The sequence below is a fragment of the Haliaeetus leucocephalus genome, unplaced genomic scaffold (assembly GCF_000737465.1).
Source record: "Haliaeetus leucocephalus isolate CR32 unplaced genomic scaffold, Haliaeetus_leucocephalus-4.0 Scaffold170, whole genome shotgun sequence".
Taxonomy (NCBI): domain Eukaryota; kingdom Metazoa; phylum Chordata; class Aves; order Accipitriformes; family Accipitridae; genus Haliaeetus; species Haliaeetus leucocephalus.
Window position 1 is genome coordinate 1,294,426 of NW_010972606.1, and position 21,026 is coordinate 1,315,451.

At 40.2% G+C, this 21,026-nt stretch overlaps 1 protein-coding gene across 2 annotated transcripts in view; it reads left to right on the forward strand.

The window, feature by feature from the left end:
* Window positions 1-21,026, forward strand: part of PARVB (parvin, beta) — a 67,145-nt gene that overhangs the window by 38,642 nt on the left and 7,477 nt on the right. For both annotated transcript variants that reach the window (XM_010563592.1, XM_010563593.1), the window contains exons 5-12: window positions 1,894-2,034; window positions 2,910-3,025; window positions 8,556-8,614; window positions 10,315-10,334; window positions 12,090-12,151; window positions 13,871-13,939; window positions 16,152-16,253; window positions 19,634-19,706. In XM_010563592.1, coding sequence (XP_010561894.1) covers window positions 1,894-2,034; window positions 2,910-3,025; window positions 8,556-8,614; window positions 10,315-10,334; window positions 12,090-12,151; window positions 13,871-13,939; window positions 16,152-16,253; window positions 19,634-19,706 — 642 coding nt within the window. The remainder of the gene's footprint in view (window positions 1-1,893; window positions 2,035-2,909; window positions 3,026-8,555; window positions 8,615-10,314; window positions 10,335-12,089; window positions 12,152-13,870; window positions 13,940-16,151; window positions 16,254-19,633; window positions 19,707-21,026) is intronic.

The window sequence follows — 21,026 nt, forward strand, 5'->3', positions numbered from 1 at the left end:
GCTTGTGGTGGCGCTGATGCTCGAGGCCTCAGAACTGAGTCAGCCCTCTGTTGTGCAAGTCTTTTCTGGTGCCTGTAGTAAAGGCTAACGAAGTAGGGTCATTAAACTTCAAGTAGTAGTTATCATTCCTTGTGTGTGAGAGATGTTTCAAAAAGATCTGTCTTGATAGGCAGACACACAAAAAAAAGATGAAAGACAACAGCTTGTCAGTGGGCTTATTTTGAAGCAGTTTGGAGTAAGAGATTACCAAATGGCTGTCTGACTGATTGAGGTGTAGCTCCTTTAGTTAACTTTATCGAGGTACAAGTAGTGCCACATAGAGGGGCTGGGGTGGCTTGGTATGCATGGTTTCAGGGTGAAAGGAATAAATTTCTGCTTGCTGACTGGCAGCTAACCTGGGCTGAGAATAGATAGGAGCCATAACAAGTGACCAAAAAATGAATCTTGGAGTATAATTTTTTTTAAAAATGTCTAAAATAATTTTAAATAATATTTGCATGCTTTGGTGGTCAGTTTAAAAAAGACTCAGAGACGTCTTGGCTAAATAACATTTTTCTCATTAATATTATTTGGATATTGATTAAAATTTCCTACTGTAGATTGATAGAAACAGTCAAAATGTTCAAAGTATTTGTGACCTGCAAGTCTCTTCTGTTTGGGTACTAATGTACTTCTGTATTTCTGTCACTTTTTTAAAAATAGATATATATATATATCTTCAGCTAGGTAAAATGTTCAGAAGAAACATACTCTGGAACTTGAGAGCAGAAATATCTCCATTATTGGAATAATAGGTTTTGACAACTCTGAAATGTTTCTGAAAGGATCTTTAGAGGTGAAGCCCATCCCATTTTGTGAAAACAGTTTTGGTGAAGTATGTTTTTTTGTTTTAAAGACTGGAATAATAATATATAATTGGAATATGTTCAACCAGTCCTGACCTCCCAGTCCCAGCAGCAGAGTGAGTTTGACCTTTTTTTCCCCAGGGTGGAGGAAGAAAAGAGATCAGCTGTTCTCATTGCTCTGGTGGCTGGAGGACTCTACCCCACCTTCCTCAGCTCTCTTTCTTCTTTTTTTTCTTTTTTAGAGAAATTCAGCTCCTGTGTCTTTGGCAAGGGCCACAATGCAGAGGAAGAGAAGAATGACTTGTCTATGACTTTGGCAATAAATAATTATATTACAGAAACATAATTCAAATTATAGTAATGACATTTTACAAAATTTCCTGCATTAGTTCATTTCTGGAAGTAATCAACCATGATGTGACAATGTCATAACAACATGACAAGCTTGTACCAACTTACTTCTTTCTTTAAATTAGTTCCACTAAGCCAGTACAAATCTGTTGGTCATACGAGTCTGTGACTCATGATAGTTTATCAAGGAGGCAAAGTTTGCTCTAGCTTAAATTCATGCCTTCAGCTAACCTGAAATAAATCTTATCAAGCTGAAGTAAATGTTCACACAATATTTCCCCATTTTTGTCCTAAATTAACTTGTTATTAGAAAAGTCCATTGAACCTGTGGAGATTCCTTGTGCAGTGAAGGCTGTGTTGTGCCAAGTGCTTTTCAGCAGTGCAAGAAAATGGGAAGTACAATAAATATTATTACTAACTTGGTGCCTGTCTGAAAGTTGTTCTATATTTTGACACTTGATTGATGAGCATGCTCTGCCAGACCTTAGCAGTTTTCTGTCACAGATTTTATTGGAATTGATGCACTTTGATGAAAGGTTTGCTTTCAGCTGTTTTGCTTTCTGAGGAAAATCATTCTCTTGGAAAATTTCTAGCAGAGTCCAGCTCTGACCAGTGCTCTGTGCTTGTTATTCCCACCCAGGCCTTTGTTTAATCTGATTTTGCCTGTTCTTTTTGTTATTCTTTTTTTCAAACACAGAAAAATTGGCTGACCGTAAACTGAATGTGGCAGAAGTGACGCAATCTGAAATTGGTCAGAAACAAAAGTTGCAGACAGTCCTGGAAGCTGTTCATGATTTACTCCGACCCCATGGCTGGACAATCAAGTGGAACATTGACTGTAAGGACTCTGTTGTGCTTTCTCTCTCAGCTTCGCAGGCAAGGAGGGTATGATAATCAATAGGTTGATCATATTCTCTGTGATGCAGCGTGTTTTTAAAAGTTATTTATTTAATTGTGTAGAGGGTGTTACCACATCCATGCATGGATTGTAGCTGGTACCACCTGTGGTCTTTGTTTAAGGACAGATGTACATCACTATGGGATAATTGAAGTAATTTGTTCCTTTAAGAATATGCTTTCATTAGAAAGTTTTTTGTTTGCTTCCTGAATTTGAATCCCCACAGGCATGAGAAATGTGTTAGTCATTCAAGTACTAGAGGGTCGTCTAACCCTTCAGGCCACCACAGGGAGGGTAAAAGGATCCTGCATCCTGCTGGAGGATGCAGCTTCTGACAGGCTAAGCAGAAAGTGCCCTCTGTTCAAGCATGGCCTGTTGCAATCCAGAAGTGAGAGCGGAATTTGAGAAGTCCCTTCACCTAGGTAGTGGGGTTGGGTTCATCCCTTACAGGTAGGAAAGCTTGTGTTAACACTTTGGAAGTCTGCTAAAAGAATTTTCCAGTATTCTCTGGTACAGTGGAAGGCAAGTGATTGAGTCTGCCTGTCTTAATTGACTAGGGAGGGAGCTGAAGTGTTTGGACTCCTAAGTTAGGCATGTAATTTAAAGGGAGGGTTGAATCTAGGTTTTGCTACCTGTAAAATTATATTGTAGGCCTTGTTAATTTGGGATGGAGAAAAAGAAGGATAAAAAGAAAAAAGACAGTGTTCACCAAAGGCATTTTTCACTGCCTTTTCCCTGCCTTTTTCCTAGAGCTGTTTGTTTAAAATAAGGCCTCAGTATTCTTTTATTTGCTTCATTTTCTTTATTCCCTGCAGCAATCCATGGCAAGAATCTGATTGCCATTCTTCACCTTCTGGTAGCTTTGGCAATGCATTTCCGGGCTCCCATTCGACTGCCTGAACATGTGTCTGTACAAGTGGTAGTTGTACGGGTGAGTATGAACTCATGAGAGAAATTGATCAGAACAATCATTATTTATCACTCTGATTTTTCAGTACTAGGCTGCTCCCATCCATTGTCCCCTGATCTCTTGTAATTTACAAAATTCTTGTCCTAGTTGTTTAGTGAGTCCCAGTCCTGGGAATGCATTTTTGGTGTGCTCAAATGTGATCCCGAGAACATCATATCTTTAATATGTTTGGGACCACCATTTCCTACTGCAATATCAAGCTAAAAACATGTGATGGGTTTTTGTATAAGAGAGAGTTGTATCCGTAATTTCTGACACTTTAGTAAATGGGTTTTGCCATGCATTTTATGTAGAGAAGCCATTGAAACATGAACAGCACAGAAAGGAGTTTCAGCATGTAGAATCTCCCTAGTCTGGGAAGCCTGTTACTGATGTTGTTTTTCCCCGATGACTTATTATGCAGACTTAGACATGTTGTTTTCCTTGGCATGCTAACAGACTTTCAAAATTTCTTTCACAGCCTTGTGTTTTTGTTAGCTTTCCTTGGATATGGAGAGGAGATCTGACCTGAGGAACCCTGACTTCTTCCCTCCTGCCCTAGATATTGCTCTAGTTATTCCTTTCTCTGCTTGGTGTTGACCATTTCCTTTCACTCTGCAAAGACTTTACTGTCAGAGCACATGTACTCTTACTTTTTATCTTGCCTTCTATCCCAACTGAAGCTCCTGTGGCAGTTCAGTCTGTAGCATGCGAACCCAGCTTTTGTCAACAGCTGTTGAAACACCAGGCAGAGCTGTTCCAGCTGGCACTCTGATCATGCCGTGACTGTTTGCTGTTGCTCAGCGCTGTCGTTGCAAGGCAGGGTGAGCTGCTGGCAACAGGCTGTGGAAGTGCTTTACTGTTAGAGCTGTCAGGTTGTAGTAGGTTTCCTTTCAAGAATAAAGAAGAAAAAGTGATCTTGGATTCTGTTTTGCGAATGTGGATCGCCTTACAAGATGTGATTGCAAGGTGGTTGCTTAGGCAAGCCTCATTTTGCTTTACATTTAAATAATGGGATTTTCCAGGCTGCCTGCCTGAATGCTCTAGGGGTACAGGGTGTGATGTAAGTGAGTAATTGATGGATACTCCCTGGCTCACAATAAATGTATGTATTATCTTTAAGAGGTGATTTTGAACTGCTTTCAGGCTGCTGTAGTTCTTTCATTTAACTAATGGTGAGTTAGGTATAAAGTAACATGAATGTAAATAGAAGACCAATTTCTTCTTAAATTTCTTTTGACTGTCTTGGAAAGGTAAGGAGGAAAATGTAAATACAAGGTGGTCAACAGTCCTCTGACACCCTGATGCTAGAAATCTCCTCCTGCCCAGTACAGTGAAGTGTCTTCTGCAACTGATAAGTCAGGAAAAAAACCTTAGGTGAAGAGGTAAAGCCCCCTTTCCTTGTCCTTAGTTCAAGCTTCAGGACCCTCCACCTCTGTAGCACAGGGAAGGCTGTGCAGAATGTATTTTCACATCTTTTCCTGTTGGAGGGATATAGAGAAGACACCTACTGAGAGCATCTGGTTCACGAGAGTCCCTGCATCTTGAGACTAGGCAAGGCTGAGGTGAAGAAAGGATGAGATAAAGGCTGACAGAAACAGGGAAAGAAAGAAAGAGAAAGAGCAACTCTTGTGTCCCCAAGGTAGTGCCTGAAGGTGTCAGAGCAATGGTACAATGAGAGTTTAAGCCTGAGAGGCTGTAAGCTCTTGCTCTTGGACCTAGAGCCTGGAGTCCTGGAGATGGTTATGGCAACTGCTGGCTGTGAGCCTGCCTCAGCTGGCCTTGTGCAAGAGGAGGCTTGTTTCAGCCCCCCTATCCCACTGCTAGGAAAAGCTTGCAACTCTTCAGGTTTGTTTATTTAAATGGAAGGCAAGACACAGTATGAACTGAAGCATGTTTCTTCTGGAGCAATAACTTTTGCCTCATAGTTTGGTAAATTGAATTTTTGTGGTTCAGCATCCATATTCTCATCTAAAAATAGATGCTGGTTCAGTAACACAGATCTCTCTAAATGGATTTTATGTAGCCTTTGTTATACTAATGACAAATAGAAGAATGGTAATGAGGTTAATACTGTTTCTAATCCAAGTAAGATAACTATTATTAAGAAGATTATTATTCTTATAATTATCAATTTATTGTGAAGTGATCTCTTACTACAGATTCTGATAATGATTAGGGTTCTGTCAAACTAGATCACAATGAACATAAGATGTCTGCTCTGAAAGGTTTTAGTTTAAATGCCTCTTCTTGCTTGAATATGCATTTAAGGGGATTAATCAACAGTTTAAGTGACTTCTTTGTAAGCTTTGCAGAATTGACCCCGCATCAAGAAAACCTTGCAAGATGCTGTGGAGTATTGTGCAAGAACACACCCACACTGAAATTTTCAAAACTAGTTAAGTCTCACTTTCACGGGTGACTTTGGCACTTAGGATTATCATTATCAACTTTGTTGAGCCGTCCTCACACTGTGCAGATGCATGAGGTGCTCCTTGCCCAGAAGGGCTGTGCTTACACTATGAAAATAAGAGAGTCATACTGGTTTAGCAAGTTACTGCTTAGCTAAGTTGTGTGCATTTCCATAGCCCATCTCAGAGCAATGCAGAATACCTTATTAGCTTGTGTAAGTGTTGTGGGCTTTTTCTTCTCTAATTTTTAGTGTCCTGCTCCATAAAATGAGATAATATTATAACAGCACTGTGCTACATGGAAAGTATTTATCAAGATCTCCACAGACTGGTGGTGATTCTGCCCTTCCCTTAAATACTTCCATTCCTTTAGCATCTTGAGGTGACAGACCAAGATTAAAAATAGTTAATTTAGAGCCTGAGAAAGATTTGTAGCTGGATCTGTATCTGCCAAACAATACATTTTTGTTTTTTGGTCCTGCACTGTCTAGTTTGCTCAGAAAACCACAAGTGTTTTGGAGAGGACTTTCTGCTTTACCTTCCTTGGCAGGAAGAACCTTTGCCTATCTGTCTGTCTGTCGATATTACGTAGAACAACGACAAGACTAACCCAGCAGAAAACACTTTTGTTTATATTATTTTATAATGGGCACCACGAGGTAGCCCCTCTCAAGAGCAGAGTTCCTGAAACCTAGTTACTTTCAAACCTTTTTGAAATCAACCTCCAAAATTGGTTTTCTTGGTGGTTTTTGTGTGAAATAAATAGAAAATTTTGTTACCATGACAATATATGTCCAAGTTGTACATGAAGTGTCCTAGCAGAGCAAGGGTTTAGGTGGGTCTTCTAGTTAAGATCCTGTTGATAGCTGCTCCTGAGCTAAGTGCTGAGTTAAGAGTCTAAGATGCTACATGTTTTAATACTGGTGTCACTCAGCATGTGCCTGTTGTTCCAGCCCTCCTCAGTGAGGACAGGGAGAAGAGAAAATTTGTGTTTTCAGTGAGTGCTTCCAGTGAGAACTGAAAATCCTGAGATTTTTCTTCCAGCTGACTTTACTACCTGTTATTTGAAACATAAACTTGAATGATGAAGGAATACCCTAATTCAGGAAAACAAAAATGTTCTCAGAAGTAAGTGTAAAATTTGTTCTTAAGTCTCACTGTGTTGGGTATTTTTACAAGGCTCAGGAATTGCTGCCTTTTGCACTTAGCTTCCCTCATCCTCATTTTTAAAATTGTAGCATGTTCCACCTTGATGCTGCTGGGAGATCTGAGGTATTTTTACAGTAATTCCCTTGTAGTCTGAGTTGTAGACTGAAAGGTCAGAGGCAAGGCAGGATGAAGAATGAATGTGTCTAGTGGTAGCGGTGCAAGGAATCAAAGTTTTATCAAAGAATGACATTTGCTTTTGGATTGCAAGGCCAAGGGACCTGGGCTTGCTATGCGAGCAGCATGCTCAGCTGCCTCGGAGGGGGCTATGCAGAAATCCTGCCGTTTCCACCTGTCGGGGTGTCAGTGTTGGCATCTATTCCTCTTTCTTATCAGGCGTTTGGAGGCATTATTCACTAGTCACCACTTACTGAGTTTTTGTTCACAGTTTATAGCATCTTCTCCCTGGGGTATGTGGTGCCTGGAAGGTCCAGAAACCTGTGTTAATAAAGCAGAGACGTGGTGGGATGGAATAAAGACAACATTGTTTTGCATGCAAGAAAACATTGCCCTGTCAGATGTTTCCTCATTTTTCCATCCATGCTGTCATCCTGGCTTGTTTCACCAAACCTTCTGGCGCTGTTCCCGTGGCTCCCTCAGGGGAGCGGGATGAGATGGATGCGTGATAGGGAGGTGAGGAGCTGTGAGGACATGGCCAGCTGGCGGCATCCAGCTCAGGCGCGGAGCTGTAACAGCGCAGCGGTGAGAGACCACGGCTCCCACCGTGCTTTCAGCCAGGCTCCCTGGGTGGTGGCTTGAGAAAGCAACGCTGCCTTCATTCATTGAGTAGGGAGTGGGGGGGCAGGAGTTCTTCTTACGGGTTTTTAGATTTCGGGTTTTATTTCTTAGATTGCTTCTGGGGAAGGATGTGTTTCTCTTCAAAGCTGTTCTCCCTAATAACTTCTTGTTTGGGGTTCAGCTGGTGAAAAATGATTGAGGTGGCATACGTGTATGGAGCTTGTGCCTGAAGGGGTGGTTTCCCTGCTTACGTGAGCTAGCAGCTTTATTAACCTTGCCGTAAGTCATTCTGACAGACCTGGTTCCTAGATGGCTGCTGAGATTTGAGCTCTTTGTGTCAGCTTTTTAAGCACAGAGAAGGGAGGAAAGACATTCCTCCGTTCAGGCATAAGGCTATATCCCATAGTTTTGGAAGGGACCCATAGAGATGTTAAGAAAGTTTTTGACTCGGGTAAAAGCACTTCCAGCCTCCGAGATGTACGTGCCATGTCTCCAAAACTCTGGAGAGGCTCAGAAACATTTGACCCCACCTGTGTCAGGGGGCTGTGTCTTAACAGAGCTGAGGAGGCTGTTATAAAGCTGGTTTGAAACTGAGTCTCACCACATGCTAACTTTTTGTTGGGTAGGAAAATCCTTATTCATGCAGAAAATTATCCCAAGGAGAAAAAACCTGGTAACAGGGAAATACTATTCATGCACACCGGAGCCCTGGCCTGGGGGCAGCCATCCACATTATTTCAGCCCCAGACCTCTCCCTAGAGCCAGGCTGCCAGTTGTGTCAAATTGTTGGTTGACACTGTGACATGAACGAGCGCCCTTGGGGAATTTAAGATGGGGCTGACAAACTCTCTCTAATTTGTGTTCCAGGCACGATGTTGACTGGTTGCAGGTGGAGAATTGTTAGTGAGTTTGTTGGCTGCAGATATATATATGTATTTCCGAAACTTCCATTTGGCTGTCGGCCTGATAAATGCCACTGTTCTGGGAGTGAGCCCTCCTGTGCCAGCTGTTTCACCTCTACCTCTACAAAACTTAGCAAGCACGCTTTATCCAGTTTTATCCTCTGGGATTCTGAAAGATGCTGAATGCTGCAGGGCCCCTAATGAGCTTCTTCTTTACTAATGCCATCTCATTTCTAACTCCATCTTCCTTTCCAGAAACGTGAAGGCCTCCTTCAGACCACTCATGTTACAGAGGAGCTGACGACTACAACAGAGTAAGCACAAACCACTTTAGCTTCGAAGTGTATCTGTGGGGCATGATGTGAGACAGTTTACAAAGACGAAAGAGAGACTTAATCTTCCCCCTGCCCCTGCTAAATTAACAAAATCCCCTGATGTGGTGCTTTTTTAACTATATAGAAATAACTCGGTCTCGGGAAATATGTTACAAAGGAGAAAAGTATTTTCTTGACATTCTTGCATTACAGAAGCTTTTAACTGAATAGTTCATTGAAAGTGACCTTTGTGAGCCTTTTTTTTCCCCCTGCCTTCTGGAGGTGGCCATATATATATAACTAATTTCTGCCCAGTGCTGTTTCCTCTCTCAAGTGAAAGGCCCATGTAGATATTTTGGGGAAGAATTAGTTTGACAAAAGGCAATTCTTTGGAATACCTTTCAAAACTGAAGTGATACCCTGTTAAAATTGTAGGGAGAGGCGATCTCTGTTTTCAATAGTACTTCAGGACTAGAGCTCAGTGAAAATAAATTAAATAAATAAACCTCTTCCCTCTCCAGTTTTTGCAACGGATTACTTTACTTTATGTTTTTACAGTCCTTTTTATAGGGCGAAGGCTAGACATGCACTTTGGCTGCAAATAAAAGCTGAGATTTTCCTTCACGTGGCCTGAAGGCAACTCTTCTAAGAGGGGCTTGCATGAGCCCTCCTTCAGTTTATCAGTGTATTGGCTCCCTGTAGAGTTGGCTCAGCTTTCCATGACTTTGAAGATAAATGAAGTACCATGTGGCTAGCTCAGTGGGGAAGATATTTCAGATGGAAACGCTCAAAAATGAGATCATAACATCTCTCTGTGGACATTAAAGATCTCATAGTGTTTTTTGTAGGATCAGAGCTCTGCCTCAGGTTTGTGGGCCAAAATTCCTCCCCTCACTCCTATGCTCTTCAACAATGTAGTTTGCTTGTCCTCTCCTTCAGATGTGGTTTGTAAGATGTAATCTGCGGAGTGGGGTTTAGACACTTTTTTTAGCAAGAAACATGTTTACAGATTTGCGTGTGTGTTTATACATTTATTTATTAAGTTATTTAATATTACACAATATTAAGAGGTTTACTGTTCAATGTGTTGCACACCCAGTTATAAGGATAGCTACGGAAGATGCAATGATCAGCAGAATCCAGCATTCATTGAATACTTTCAAATTCCTCTGTGCAAATCAGGGCCTGATTCTCAGCTGATAAACATCTGCATATGTCTGGTGATGTCACTGGCTGTGTATATAATTCATATGTGGCAGTTTTATTTACATAATATCCAGCTCTGATGTATGTTTTCTTTCTTCAGAGAGAACAGATTGAAGTGAGATAGATAGCCTTGCTCCTTCTGAGCTGTGTGGTGTAGCATCTGATGACTGTATTTGTGGAAACTGTACACAGAACTACATTTGTTCACTCTTCATCATAAAAATAGTTATGCATAAGAGATCGTAATTATGTGTAAAACATAATTACGCATTTCCATTAATTTGAAATGTATCTCCCTGACATCACTGGCGGTCTGCTGGGGACACTCCTGCAGCAGGATGGGTCTGGTCTGCAACATGCTCAGCCTCCTGACTTGGTAGGAGTGGTTATCCCTCGGCATCTTGCAGGAAAAGGCCCGTTAAGCCCATGGTCTTGTCTTTTCAAAGTGATTATTTGTGAACTAACCAGATATTTTTGAATGCTCTGACTTGCAGGATGATGATGGGAAGATTTGGTAAGTAACAAAGTTGACTGAATTTTTTTTTAATTTGCGTCAGGCACAGAAATCTTGTCTGTTTTCCTTCAGCAGATCAAGACAATAGGTTGAGCAATTCTGTGGGGTTGGAATGTATTGCGCAGGCAGGTTTTGTTACTCCACAGAGATGTGGAGCGTAATGGGTAGAACCAGATCATCCAGTATACTGCTTGTGCTCTTTAGACTGGTCTCTGTTGATTTGTTTTCATTTGCAAGTAATGAGTAGCGAAAATGCTGCACAGGGCAGTATTTCCTAGTACTGTTGTTAGTGGCTTGCAAGTAAAAAAAATCTTTGCAACCCCCAGCAATAAGAGTTACACCTTCTTCATGATGTGACCATTTAATTTATATACAAATGAATACATGAAAACTACTGAAGCAAAGGTGTATGGTACCAGGTCTAAGAAAGCTCTGTTTATCTGTCCGCTTTCAGCAGCCAGTCAGCCCTCTATAATTCCTTTGCGTGGAGTATCTTATCTCCTCCATGTTCACTAGATTTTACAGTTTATACCTTGCCAACCGTAGATTTGGTCTTCTAAACAAAACCCAATTTTTTTGGTGTTGCTGCCAAGAGACTTCTCTTTTTGCATTTAGTTTTGTTACTGGCATCAAGTCACCACTTCTCACTGAAGAGATGTGGCCTCCTGTAAAGGACTGTGCCTGATGAAGAACAAGTAATTTAGTTTCTCTGTTCCCCGGTTGCAATATGTGAACGCTATCGTTTCCCCTCTTGCAGAATATCTATATTAATGATTAATAAGGTATTTGGAAAATAAGTAATGTCAGGGTGCTATAGGGACTAAATAACATTTCTTCAGATACGAAAGGGATTTGGATAATAAATATGTTTGTTTATTTAATAATAGAAAACTATTAAAAGGGAAACAAAAAGAATTTGAAATTGGAAAAACTGTTAAAAATTATGTTGAAAATTTTAACAACTTAAAACTTGCACACTTTTCCAGCATTTTTTAATGCTTTTTTTTTTACTAAATGCAACTGCAATTGGTTAGATTTCCATTTTTTTCTTGATTTACCTGATGATGACAGTTGTAATCCAAAAAGCTCAGTGTTTGGAAAATTTCAGTCAGCCCAAAGCTGCCACAATGTGAAATGTTGCACTACTATAGTCAATTTAGTAGATTTTAGATTGAATTAGATATTGTTATGCAATGCTTTGAAAGTCTAAACATAATTTAAATGTTCATACTGTATGTAAGCTTTGCTTTTCCTACACTGCTGAGTCAGGTTCACTCATGTTCAGTTTTAAGCTTTCCTGAAGTCAGGGGTACTAACAGTAATTTTAAATTAACCAAATTAATATCTGATTTTGACACCGAGCGGTGGATGCAACCATAGCTATCACTGTAGCTGTAGTGCATCAAAACCAGGTGATGTTTCAGTGGCTCATTATTTAAGTTAGGATTGGGGCATAGTCAAAATTTGTGTTTCATTTTAATTTTGATTCCACCTACATGTTTTGTGGACTAGTTATGAATGGCAGAAAAGGGAAATCAGTGAATGGTATGTTTATTTTCAGTTACCTCTAAAATTCCATGGGGAGTTTGCTCTGGCATTCAGTTAGACACCAAAATAAGGTGATAACTTTTAGCTTGAGTCTCTGTTATGTGGTTTTCTGAGAAAGACCTTTAAGCTTGGGACACATAACCTGCTTCCCATAGTTGGCTGTTGGAGGTGTATTGATTTATTTTTTTTCCCCCCCCCTAAAACCAGAGCGTGATGCCTTTGACACACTTTTTGATCATGCACCAGACAAACTCAGCGTAGTCAAAAAGGTAAAAAATAAAATTCAAGTTTTATTTTCTACATTGCTTTTTTTCTTATGGTTTTGGAAAGATATCCAGAAAGATCTGGAAAATAGGATAGGAGATAGATAGGAGAAGAGGATGCTGAAATAGTGAGAAGCGTGTTTATCCCCCAGAGGTCACTGTTTCAAAGCCAGGTGATACCTGGATTCATTGGCTTCGGTCAGGCTTGTCTCATTACGCTGGTTTATTGGCCAAGGCTTTTCTAATGGTAGTGCTAGGTAGTGCTGCTGGATTCAATCAAAATGACGCAGGTTAGAAAAAGCTACTCTGTAGTACTCTGCAGTGGTACAGATCATTCTGACTGGACAGTTGTACATGCTTTTATATTCCAGGCACTGTCCTCCAGCGAGGAGGGGCTGGGCTGGAGGCTAATGAGCGGCTGGCTCGTTAAAGTGGTGACCCCTTCACTAGGGCAGCCACAGTCATGCGTGTGTCTTCAGCCTTAGTCTCCCCAAGAAGCACTCGCTGTTTGGTTTTCAGCTCATTCTTGTACTAAAGATGATGATCTTCCATAACTGGAAGATTTTTTCCACAGTACCCTGAAATGTGATTCACCCATAAATAAGTTTACTAAATATAAAGCTTTTACAGAAGAGTTGCTTTTGTCCCAGGGTTCTTCTACTTAACGCTAATTCATATGGTCCTCTGGTTTCTCCTCCAAGGCTGAGCATCATCGCAAAGCATGCCTATCCAGACATATTCTTGACATGGCTTTTTGTGCTAGGCAGAGTGGAGGGGTAAAGTAGGTGTTGATCTCTGCCAGCTCTTGTTAGTTTTAGAGAACACATAAGGAAGAGACTCCATGTTGTTCCAACATGGCTGTTAAGCTATTTATTAGAACAGTAATATGCAAAGATCAGTATTGTAATTTGTCCCTTCACTTTGTATGAAACAGCGGATGTATGCATTTAAAATAATGCTTTGAAGTCTCTGGAAGATTTTATCTTTCCAGTCTGAAACATCTTCTAGAAGAGTGTTTTTAAAGTTGATAGAGAATTAAGTTAACTCTGTCCACACAATGAAAGTGTTAACACCCAATTCTATGTCTTTTTTCAAAATGTTATAAGCAGGCTGGCAGATCTCTGTGCTTCAATACATGAGCACGTAATCCGGCTCATAGTAGCAGGATCTTGGATGTCTGCTTCCTATGGGACTAGAAATGCCAGACTTGGGTTACATCCTGACTGTAATTTGCTAATTGATATACACACATCACTCCAGGAACAGAGGTGTGTGCAGGACAGTGTACTGTTGGAATCTTCTCTTGGGAGTCTTAGCTCAGTGCTGCTGATGCCTTGCTCCCAGGCAGTGGATCTTCTCCAAGAACCTGAATAGATTGGTGTGGACAGTAAATGCACCAACTGCTTGCTTCATCTTCACGAAGAACCTACAAAAGAACCAATGTCATCACAGCTTTTTCCCATGACACTAAAGTATGCTTTATGTGCTAAGAAAAATAACTAGTAAGCTGTATGTAATAGCACCATCTGGTGACTTCTGGCATACGGTGCAACAAAAATGACTATACAACTGAGTTGTTTTATGTACTTATTTATGCAAAAGCAAATAGCACACATGCATATTTATTAAGCTTTAAAAAAAAGTCTTAAAAGATTATGTTAACCCTTTCACATAGGCACTGACTATATTATCTAACATCACTGGTTCTGGTGTTTTCTTTTATAGTCTCTGATCACCTTTGTGAACAAACACTTGAATAAACTGAATTTGGAAGTAACGGAGTTAGAAACCCAGGTAGGAGACTTTGTCTTTTTGTATGTAATCTAACTGTGTAAATTGCAAATCTAGGCCCTCGCTCCATAAAACCCTGTTATGGAACTGTTGGGCACGTTAATTTAGGGGATAAGAGCTCTGTGTTTTAAGTAGCAATGACATTTGCTGATGCTTGCTTCCTTTACTCATGTTTACATGTACTTCATATTGCTGTTGATTTGTATTATAAGGTGAAATTCTTGGATATTTAATAGCGTCATATTAATGACTGTAGAATATGGCTGGATTTCAGGAAAGCTTGTCTCTCGTATCAAAGTGGAGTTCTGCAAAGCCGTTGGTATAGTTATGGGTGGATGGTGGGTTGTGTTTTTTCTAGCTGTGAGGGTTCATGATGAACCGATACAAGCTCTTCATCGCTGGGTGCCTGGGGCTCTTGGGAGGAGTGTGGACTGCAATGTGCAGTTTGTCATAGAGATATCAGTACTAGCTTTGATCACATCAAAGTGGGACTGGAAACAATTTTGCTCTTGCAGCAAAGGCCTTCATATCCTCCTCTTTACTCTGCTGTCTTGTGAGCACATGCACTGTGCTTGCTTCTCAGCAGCGTGGATTAATGACTCAGAGCTCCTGTGCTGCAGTGGCTTGACTCCAGGTTAGCTTGTCTCAAGATAGCGGAGGTGACTGTCAACCACCACCGTCTGCTCTGAGGAGTTCTCCGTCTCTAGAGCAGAACTGGTGCCTAATGTGCTTGGAAACCTCAAGTGTGAATTTCAGTGTCAGTGGGGTAGTTCTCACTCTACAGATAAAATTCAGCAATTTTCAGTCATGGGCTTGGCTTAGCAGAAGCAGATATTCTTTCCAGAGTTCACTGAACTGTGGAGAGATGGTTATCTTATTGTCCTGGCAAAAAAATAAGCATGGCATCTAGAGAACTATACCAGCAGTACAGGTAATTGGTTTGAGCCAGGCTTAGTTTAATGCCAGTCATTCACTGCTATTTTATAGCTTTGCTGAAATAAATGGGTGACTGGATCTGATTTGTCACAAGAAATTGTTGCTTAATGCCTTGGAAGTACCCAACAATTTATTTTTGAAAAGGTTAGGGGATATCACGTACACCATATCAGGATCACAAGTGAGAAGTCTGTTAGAAATACATAACATTACCCTCCCTTAGCCAGTAAGTGGTCATCCTATTGGTAGGAATACTGAATAGTATTGCTGAAAGTATTTAGTATATTGTTTAGTATTTACTGAAACTGTAAACAATCTATTTTTACTTGGAAAAAAAAAATCTTTTGTGAAGTTAAACTTCCTACCTGTGACAGGGGAGACTTAATTTCAAGTTCTGATTAAGGGCAGAGATTTGAACGTCCAGGTACTGTAGTAGTAGGACTGGGAGTATATAATGTGCAAACATGTTTCCCAGGAAGTTTTTTTTTTTTTTTTTTTTTTTTAAACCCAAAGAGCTTTGTTAAATACAGTAGTGAAATTGGCATGATTCCTCAGGCAAGTAAAATGAATGTGAGGAAGAGCAAGAACAGATTACATACTCTAACCTCACCTCAAAGTATTCAGTAGCCTAGTAAATAGGTAACTGGCTAGAGATAAAGAAGATGTTGTTTTCAGTCCCTGCCTTTTCAGACCAAACAGTCTGCACAACTAAGGAGTACAAATTGTAGATAACTCCCAGGTGAATTACTTTTAATTTCTTCTGCTTAAAGCTATTTACTGTATGTAAGTAATTTAAATAGTCTTTGGCACATGATCTTGCATAGGTTAATGCTATAGCAATAGCTGATGGGCTTGCTTCTTTTGCTCAGGAAATGAGAGTAGGGGAAATAATGCTACCAAATGTAGGGAGAAAGCCTTGTATCCTGTTTTTTTCTTTTCTTTAGAGAACTGACAAGAAAGCAGCTATGTCAACAGGCTCTTAAGAAAAGACTGATTTACCTTACTCAGCTGCACTGGTGATTGCAAGGGTATAGGTCAATCCAGGGAGCAAATGAAACAAACCCCTAAATGCTTGTTACACTTGCTGTCAGTTCCTTGCTATGCCTGAAAGGAGCAGTCTGTGATTCCTGAACCATCTTACACTTCTGTGCTAGCGAACAACAGTGGTAGAAATCAAAGTACATAATTTGGGCCAAGCATTCTTTGTTCTGCTTGTTTATGAATGCTTGTCTGAAAACAGATGCTTTCACCTAGAAATGTCATACGTATTTCTATTTAGTTTGCAGATGGTGTTTACTTGGTTTTGCTCATGGGTCTCCTTGAAGACTATTTTGTTCCACTTCACAACTTCTACTTAACACCTGAAAGTTTTGATCAAAAGGTAGGTAGAAACTCCAGGTTATATTCTTTTTGCTTTGTTACCACATGATATTTTCCAGTCATTGTGTCCTTTCTCTTTGTGCCCAGTAAATCAGAACACGACATATTCTTCTTTTCAGGAGCTGCAGCAAAGATGCACTGGCTGTGACACTTGATAGTTAATACCACTAAAAGTTGCTTGTGAAATGAATGGGTAAATTCCCCATAGTTACAAAACAAAGGTATTGTGTTACTAGCATGAAACAACACATAAAGCTCATGAATATCCGGAATGAATAAATCAGTAATAAGTGCTTTGTACTGTGTAGTACTTTGCATAATCAAAGTGATTTTTTAAATTGTAGTACTGCCTGAAGTGTTTTTGCGCGCAGGGATGCCTTATTGTGCTAGACAGCAGAGCTGATGCCTGACCTTGCCTAGTATGTACTATGTAAATAGGCAAGAAAGACAAAACATGAGAGATGGGAAGCTCTGCTTTAGAGGCATCCTGTACACTGGGATTGACATGGAGGTAGAGCTTTTTCCCAAGGTCAGAGAATGTCATCCCTAAAACATGCCCCCTCATCTCATTAATATCAGTTGCCTAATACCCATTAGTTCTTTTTCTGTAGTTTATTTAATGTTCCTACAAACCAAGTGAATAAATATCATTACTTTATGTAAATGAGATACTGTAGTAGAAGAGGTGGTACCTGAGCCGTGATCTTTGGTTGATCTGGGATTAGAGACTGTATGTTGAATGCTCACAGGTAACATGTTTTGGAGCTGATCTAAAGCCAAGATGGATGCCCTAATCCTGCCAGGGAGGGAGCATGCAAACAATGGCCTGTCTGAAGTCAATTTGTGAGCACAGACTTCTGGTTCTGTGTCCAGTTCCTGGCAGGATCATTGCCAACATTGCTGACGTTAACTTTTGAGAGAATGTGCTAACTTGTCTTTTTTGGATATTCCTTTCTGTTTGGAAAGGAGTGAATGACTTACTGTCTAACAGTGTCTCAGACAAAATGAGCTTTGAGGAAGAAGAGTGGATTCTTTGCAGTCTTAGATTGTCTTACTCATAATCAGAGTATTAGAGATGGAAGGAGACGAAATAAGTATCTTGGTCTTAGTCCCACACTTGCTCCATTTTCATGTGTCCTTCCTAGTGCTAACGATGAGAAGAGTGCTTAACATATTTCATTGTCATAACCAAAAGTTTGCGTCTTTCTGCAGTTGTTCCTGAACATGCACACACATCTGTGTATATTCAGTGCCTGGTATCAGAATACTCTGAGCCTGGTTGTGCTGGAGTAACGCGTCTGCCCCCTGCTTTTTATTCTGCCAGGTTCTGCAGTGGAGAGGATGCAAGTATTGCGTTGGCTGAGCTGGAGCAGGAGATGGCTAGGTCAGGAGTGGAAACATTGGCAAAAGTTAAAAGATCGAATGCTCTGTAAGGCGAGGGCTGTTTAAAATGGTTGGGTTTTCATAGTGACTTCAGTGCAGATTGTTGCTGTCAAGCACCCCTCAGCAAAGGTACCTGCTCTCTGAGGGATGGGACTTCACCATTGGTAGAATAAGCCAGCTTTGCCTGCGTGGATCGTACCAGCATTGCAAGAGGAAATTAAGCTGCACCAAATGAGCGCTGTTACAGACCCAGGCTAACATGCTGAGTCTGCTGGTTCTGTAGGTTATGTAGGGTTTGTTGACTTTCTCAGGAGGTGACTAGTTGCTATGTGGGAGCTTAAAGGGGCTCCCTGAAGGCAGGAAATCAGGCTCTGTTAAGAGGGGCTTCTTTAGGTATTAAGTTTGTGGATAGGACGGGGATTAGTTCATTTTAAATGTTGTATACTGCACAGCACCTTGATAGAGCAGTGGGAAAATGGTTCTCTGTTACATCTTATACAAACTCTCCTTTACAGATTTCTACTGCTTTTTTATCCTAGTATCTTGAATTTTCGCCCATGTCGAAATGCAGGATGTGGAGTTGTATCCAGCACCTGTTCAGTTATGATTTTGTTGTTAACGGTTTAAATTCATAAAGATTATCCAGTATTCTTGAAGTAATGTTGTGGGTTTGTGTGGATGCTCTGCCTTGAGGAAAGGGGATTTGTAAATCAAAGAAGGAGAGGTGGACTCTGTGTTTTTGGGAAAGGAAAAAATACTTTCCTCTTGAAAGTGACTGGTTTTGTCACAATGTAGCAGGTAAAAAGAGATTAATAAAGTCCTGAGCAATAAGCGCCAGTGAAAGGGGCCTTTCGTCCTTATTGTAGGGGAGCTTTATATGCGTAACTCCCTGATTTTCAAGATGAGTAGCTTTAATTAAATCTCTCCCCCTTGCTATGTATCTCCAGAACTGTCATTTGCAGTAACAAAAATGCACAGAATTCATAATCCAAATTACCTTGCTTAAATTTCAGTAAGCGTGGATGAGAAAGCTGCTATGCAGATCCCTTTAAACCATAATGTTTACTCCTCAAAGGAGAGATTGAAAGAAGACACCCACTTTCCTGCGTTTTTTCTTTTTGTCCATTTTCTTTCCTCTGACTTTATGTTCGTGTATGATCTTTGGTGGCTTTTTCAGGAAGCTCTTTCTATACAGTTGTGCCTAGATTGTTTTGCAAGCTCACTGCACAGTCTGTCTGGGAACTGCCATCACGAAGCATTTTTTGAAGCATTTGCTTCATTAGAGAAACTTAATTTGACTTCTGTCTCTGTTTTTAAGTAGAGGAAGCCAAAGCACCAAGAGACTAAGGGATTAGCACAAGGTCATGCAACAAGCAGCTTGGCTCCTTGATGGTGTGATATTGATGTTGCTTGACATGCAGCTGATAATGATGTAGAAAAGACTAATGTTTGAAAATAATTCCATTTAATGTCCTTATTTCTTCTCACTTACACACCCATATGTATTTTCTCATCTCTGTTCAGTTATGTCACTTCTGTTACATTCCTTGTTGCCTGGGTGGCGAGTGATCTCTTGCCTTGTAGTTGGAAATGTTGATCTTGGGTACAGGCAGGAAGAACTTGACAAAATACATCTCTGTTGTAGTTGTTACTGGGAGCTTTCTGGCCTCTGCCATAGAGACTGAGATCGGGGCTTAATGGGGTTTCCTGGTTTATGTGGTACTCAGTCACATTTTTACACTTGAAATTTGGGTATCTTAAATTACCTCCTTTGTATCAAAAAGTGAATATTTGCCCTATAATGATACAAGCTTTCATTTCTTAATCTCTCCTATGTACTTTCTGCCATGCTTAAACATGTAAATGTTTAATATTGATTTAAATAGAATTACCATTTCTCTATGTCAAGCATAGAGAGAATAAGGCGGTTTTAAAATGTGATTAAAGGTTTTTAATACCTATATAACTTTGAGGTTCTAAACACTTTACCTCTTTCAGGTCCATAATGTTTCCTTTGCTTTTGAGCTGATGCAAGATGGAGGACTGAAGAAACCAAAAGCTCGCCCTGAAGGTATGGACATGCCATGTGGCTTTAAACTGAATATAAAGGACATAATAGCAGGTACATTTCAAGTGCAACTCCTTTCGAAGCCCGTAGCAGTAGTACCACAAAGTGGAGTTGTAAATGTGCCCCTTGACAGTTTTCCGAAGTATTCATTGTCTGTATCTGGGGTATATCCTTACCTGTGTTTCTTGTCTGGAATAGATTCACTGAGGTGTACAAGTCTAGCTTTAGTGAATGATCCAAGAGCTGTTCAGTGGTATATTATAAATTTAGTTGGTATTCTCAGTAACGATCCAAGCAGGAAGCTTTTCATGGTCTAATTCTTATAATTCTTACAGCTAGAGTCTTGTGAACAGATTTCAGTGATAGATAACTGAAAGGCTTTTGCGTTTTTTTTAGGAGAACCGATAGTAAACTCTCTTCTTAATTTATGTGGACTTGGAGTCAGAACTGAAAGGTGTAAAAACTGAGTTTTTCCTTTAAAGTCTCTGAACCTTGAAATTAATTAATAATGAGCTCTCCATTGTTGCTTGCACTAGGGATAAAAAGAGGAATTAAAACTTTATGACTGCTAAATGAGCAATTTTTATTCCTGGTGTTACAAACCACATATGTGTTAGAGGCTTCCGCAGAACAAAGAAAAATGAGGAGCCCCCAAGAAATGTTCAGTCTGACTTAAAATGAGACAAAGTGGTGATAGTAAATAGATTAACAAATAGTGGAGCTGGTTATAGTGGGGAAAAAAAGACAAAAGACAATATTAAATGCATATATATCCTGTCAGTGCTGTTCTTTTAAATTTGAGTGTGAAAAGTGCTTCTGAAGAATTCAGTGAAACGACACTAAATTGGGAAAGTAAAGGAGTGTTCTGAGCATTGGAGCTGAGTCAAGGGGTATATGGGGAGGACAAGGAGGCTGGAGAAATACAAATGCACAATCAGGAATGGCAGCTTTTTGAGTGGAAGTGTTAAAGAGATTGCAGTAGGAGACCGGATAGGCTAGGTAAGCCTGTTTCGAGAGAGAGAAAATGTTAAGAACGTAGGAGAAGACTTCTCTAGTTGAAAGCTTGTCCTTTTTTTTGTTTTGTTTTCATCGGTTGATCTAACAGAGGAGATTACCTTCCCATAGGGCTATCTTATATCCATACACTATCATGTGTGATAGAATACTGTAACAGGCAACAACAGATCTTTTGTTTGCTCTGGACAAGGTGTGTAGTTTCAGTAAGTAGCAGAAAATGTTTAAGTGTTTTACTGATTGAGAATTTAATTATTAATAGAAGTTAGAGAGCCAGATTAGCTCATAGAACATTCCTTCTTGCTGCTG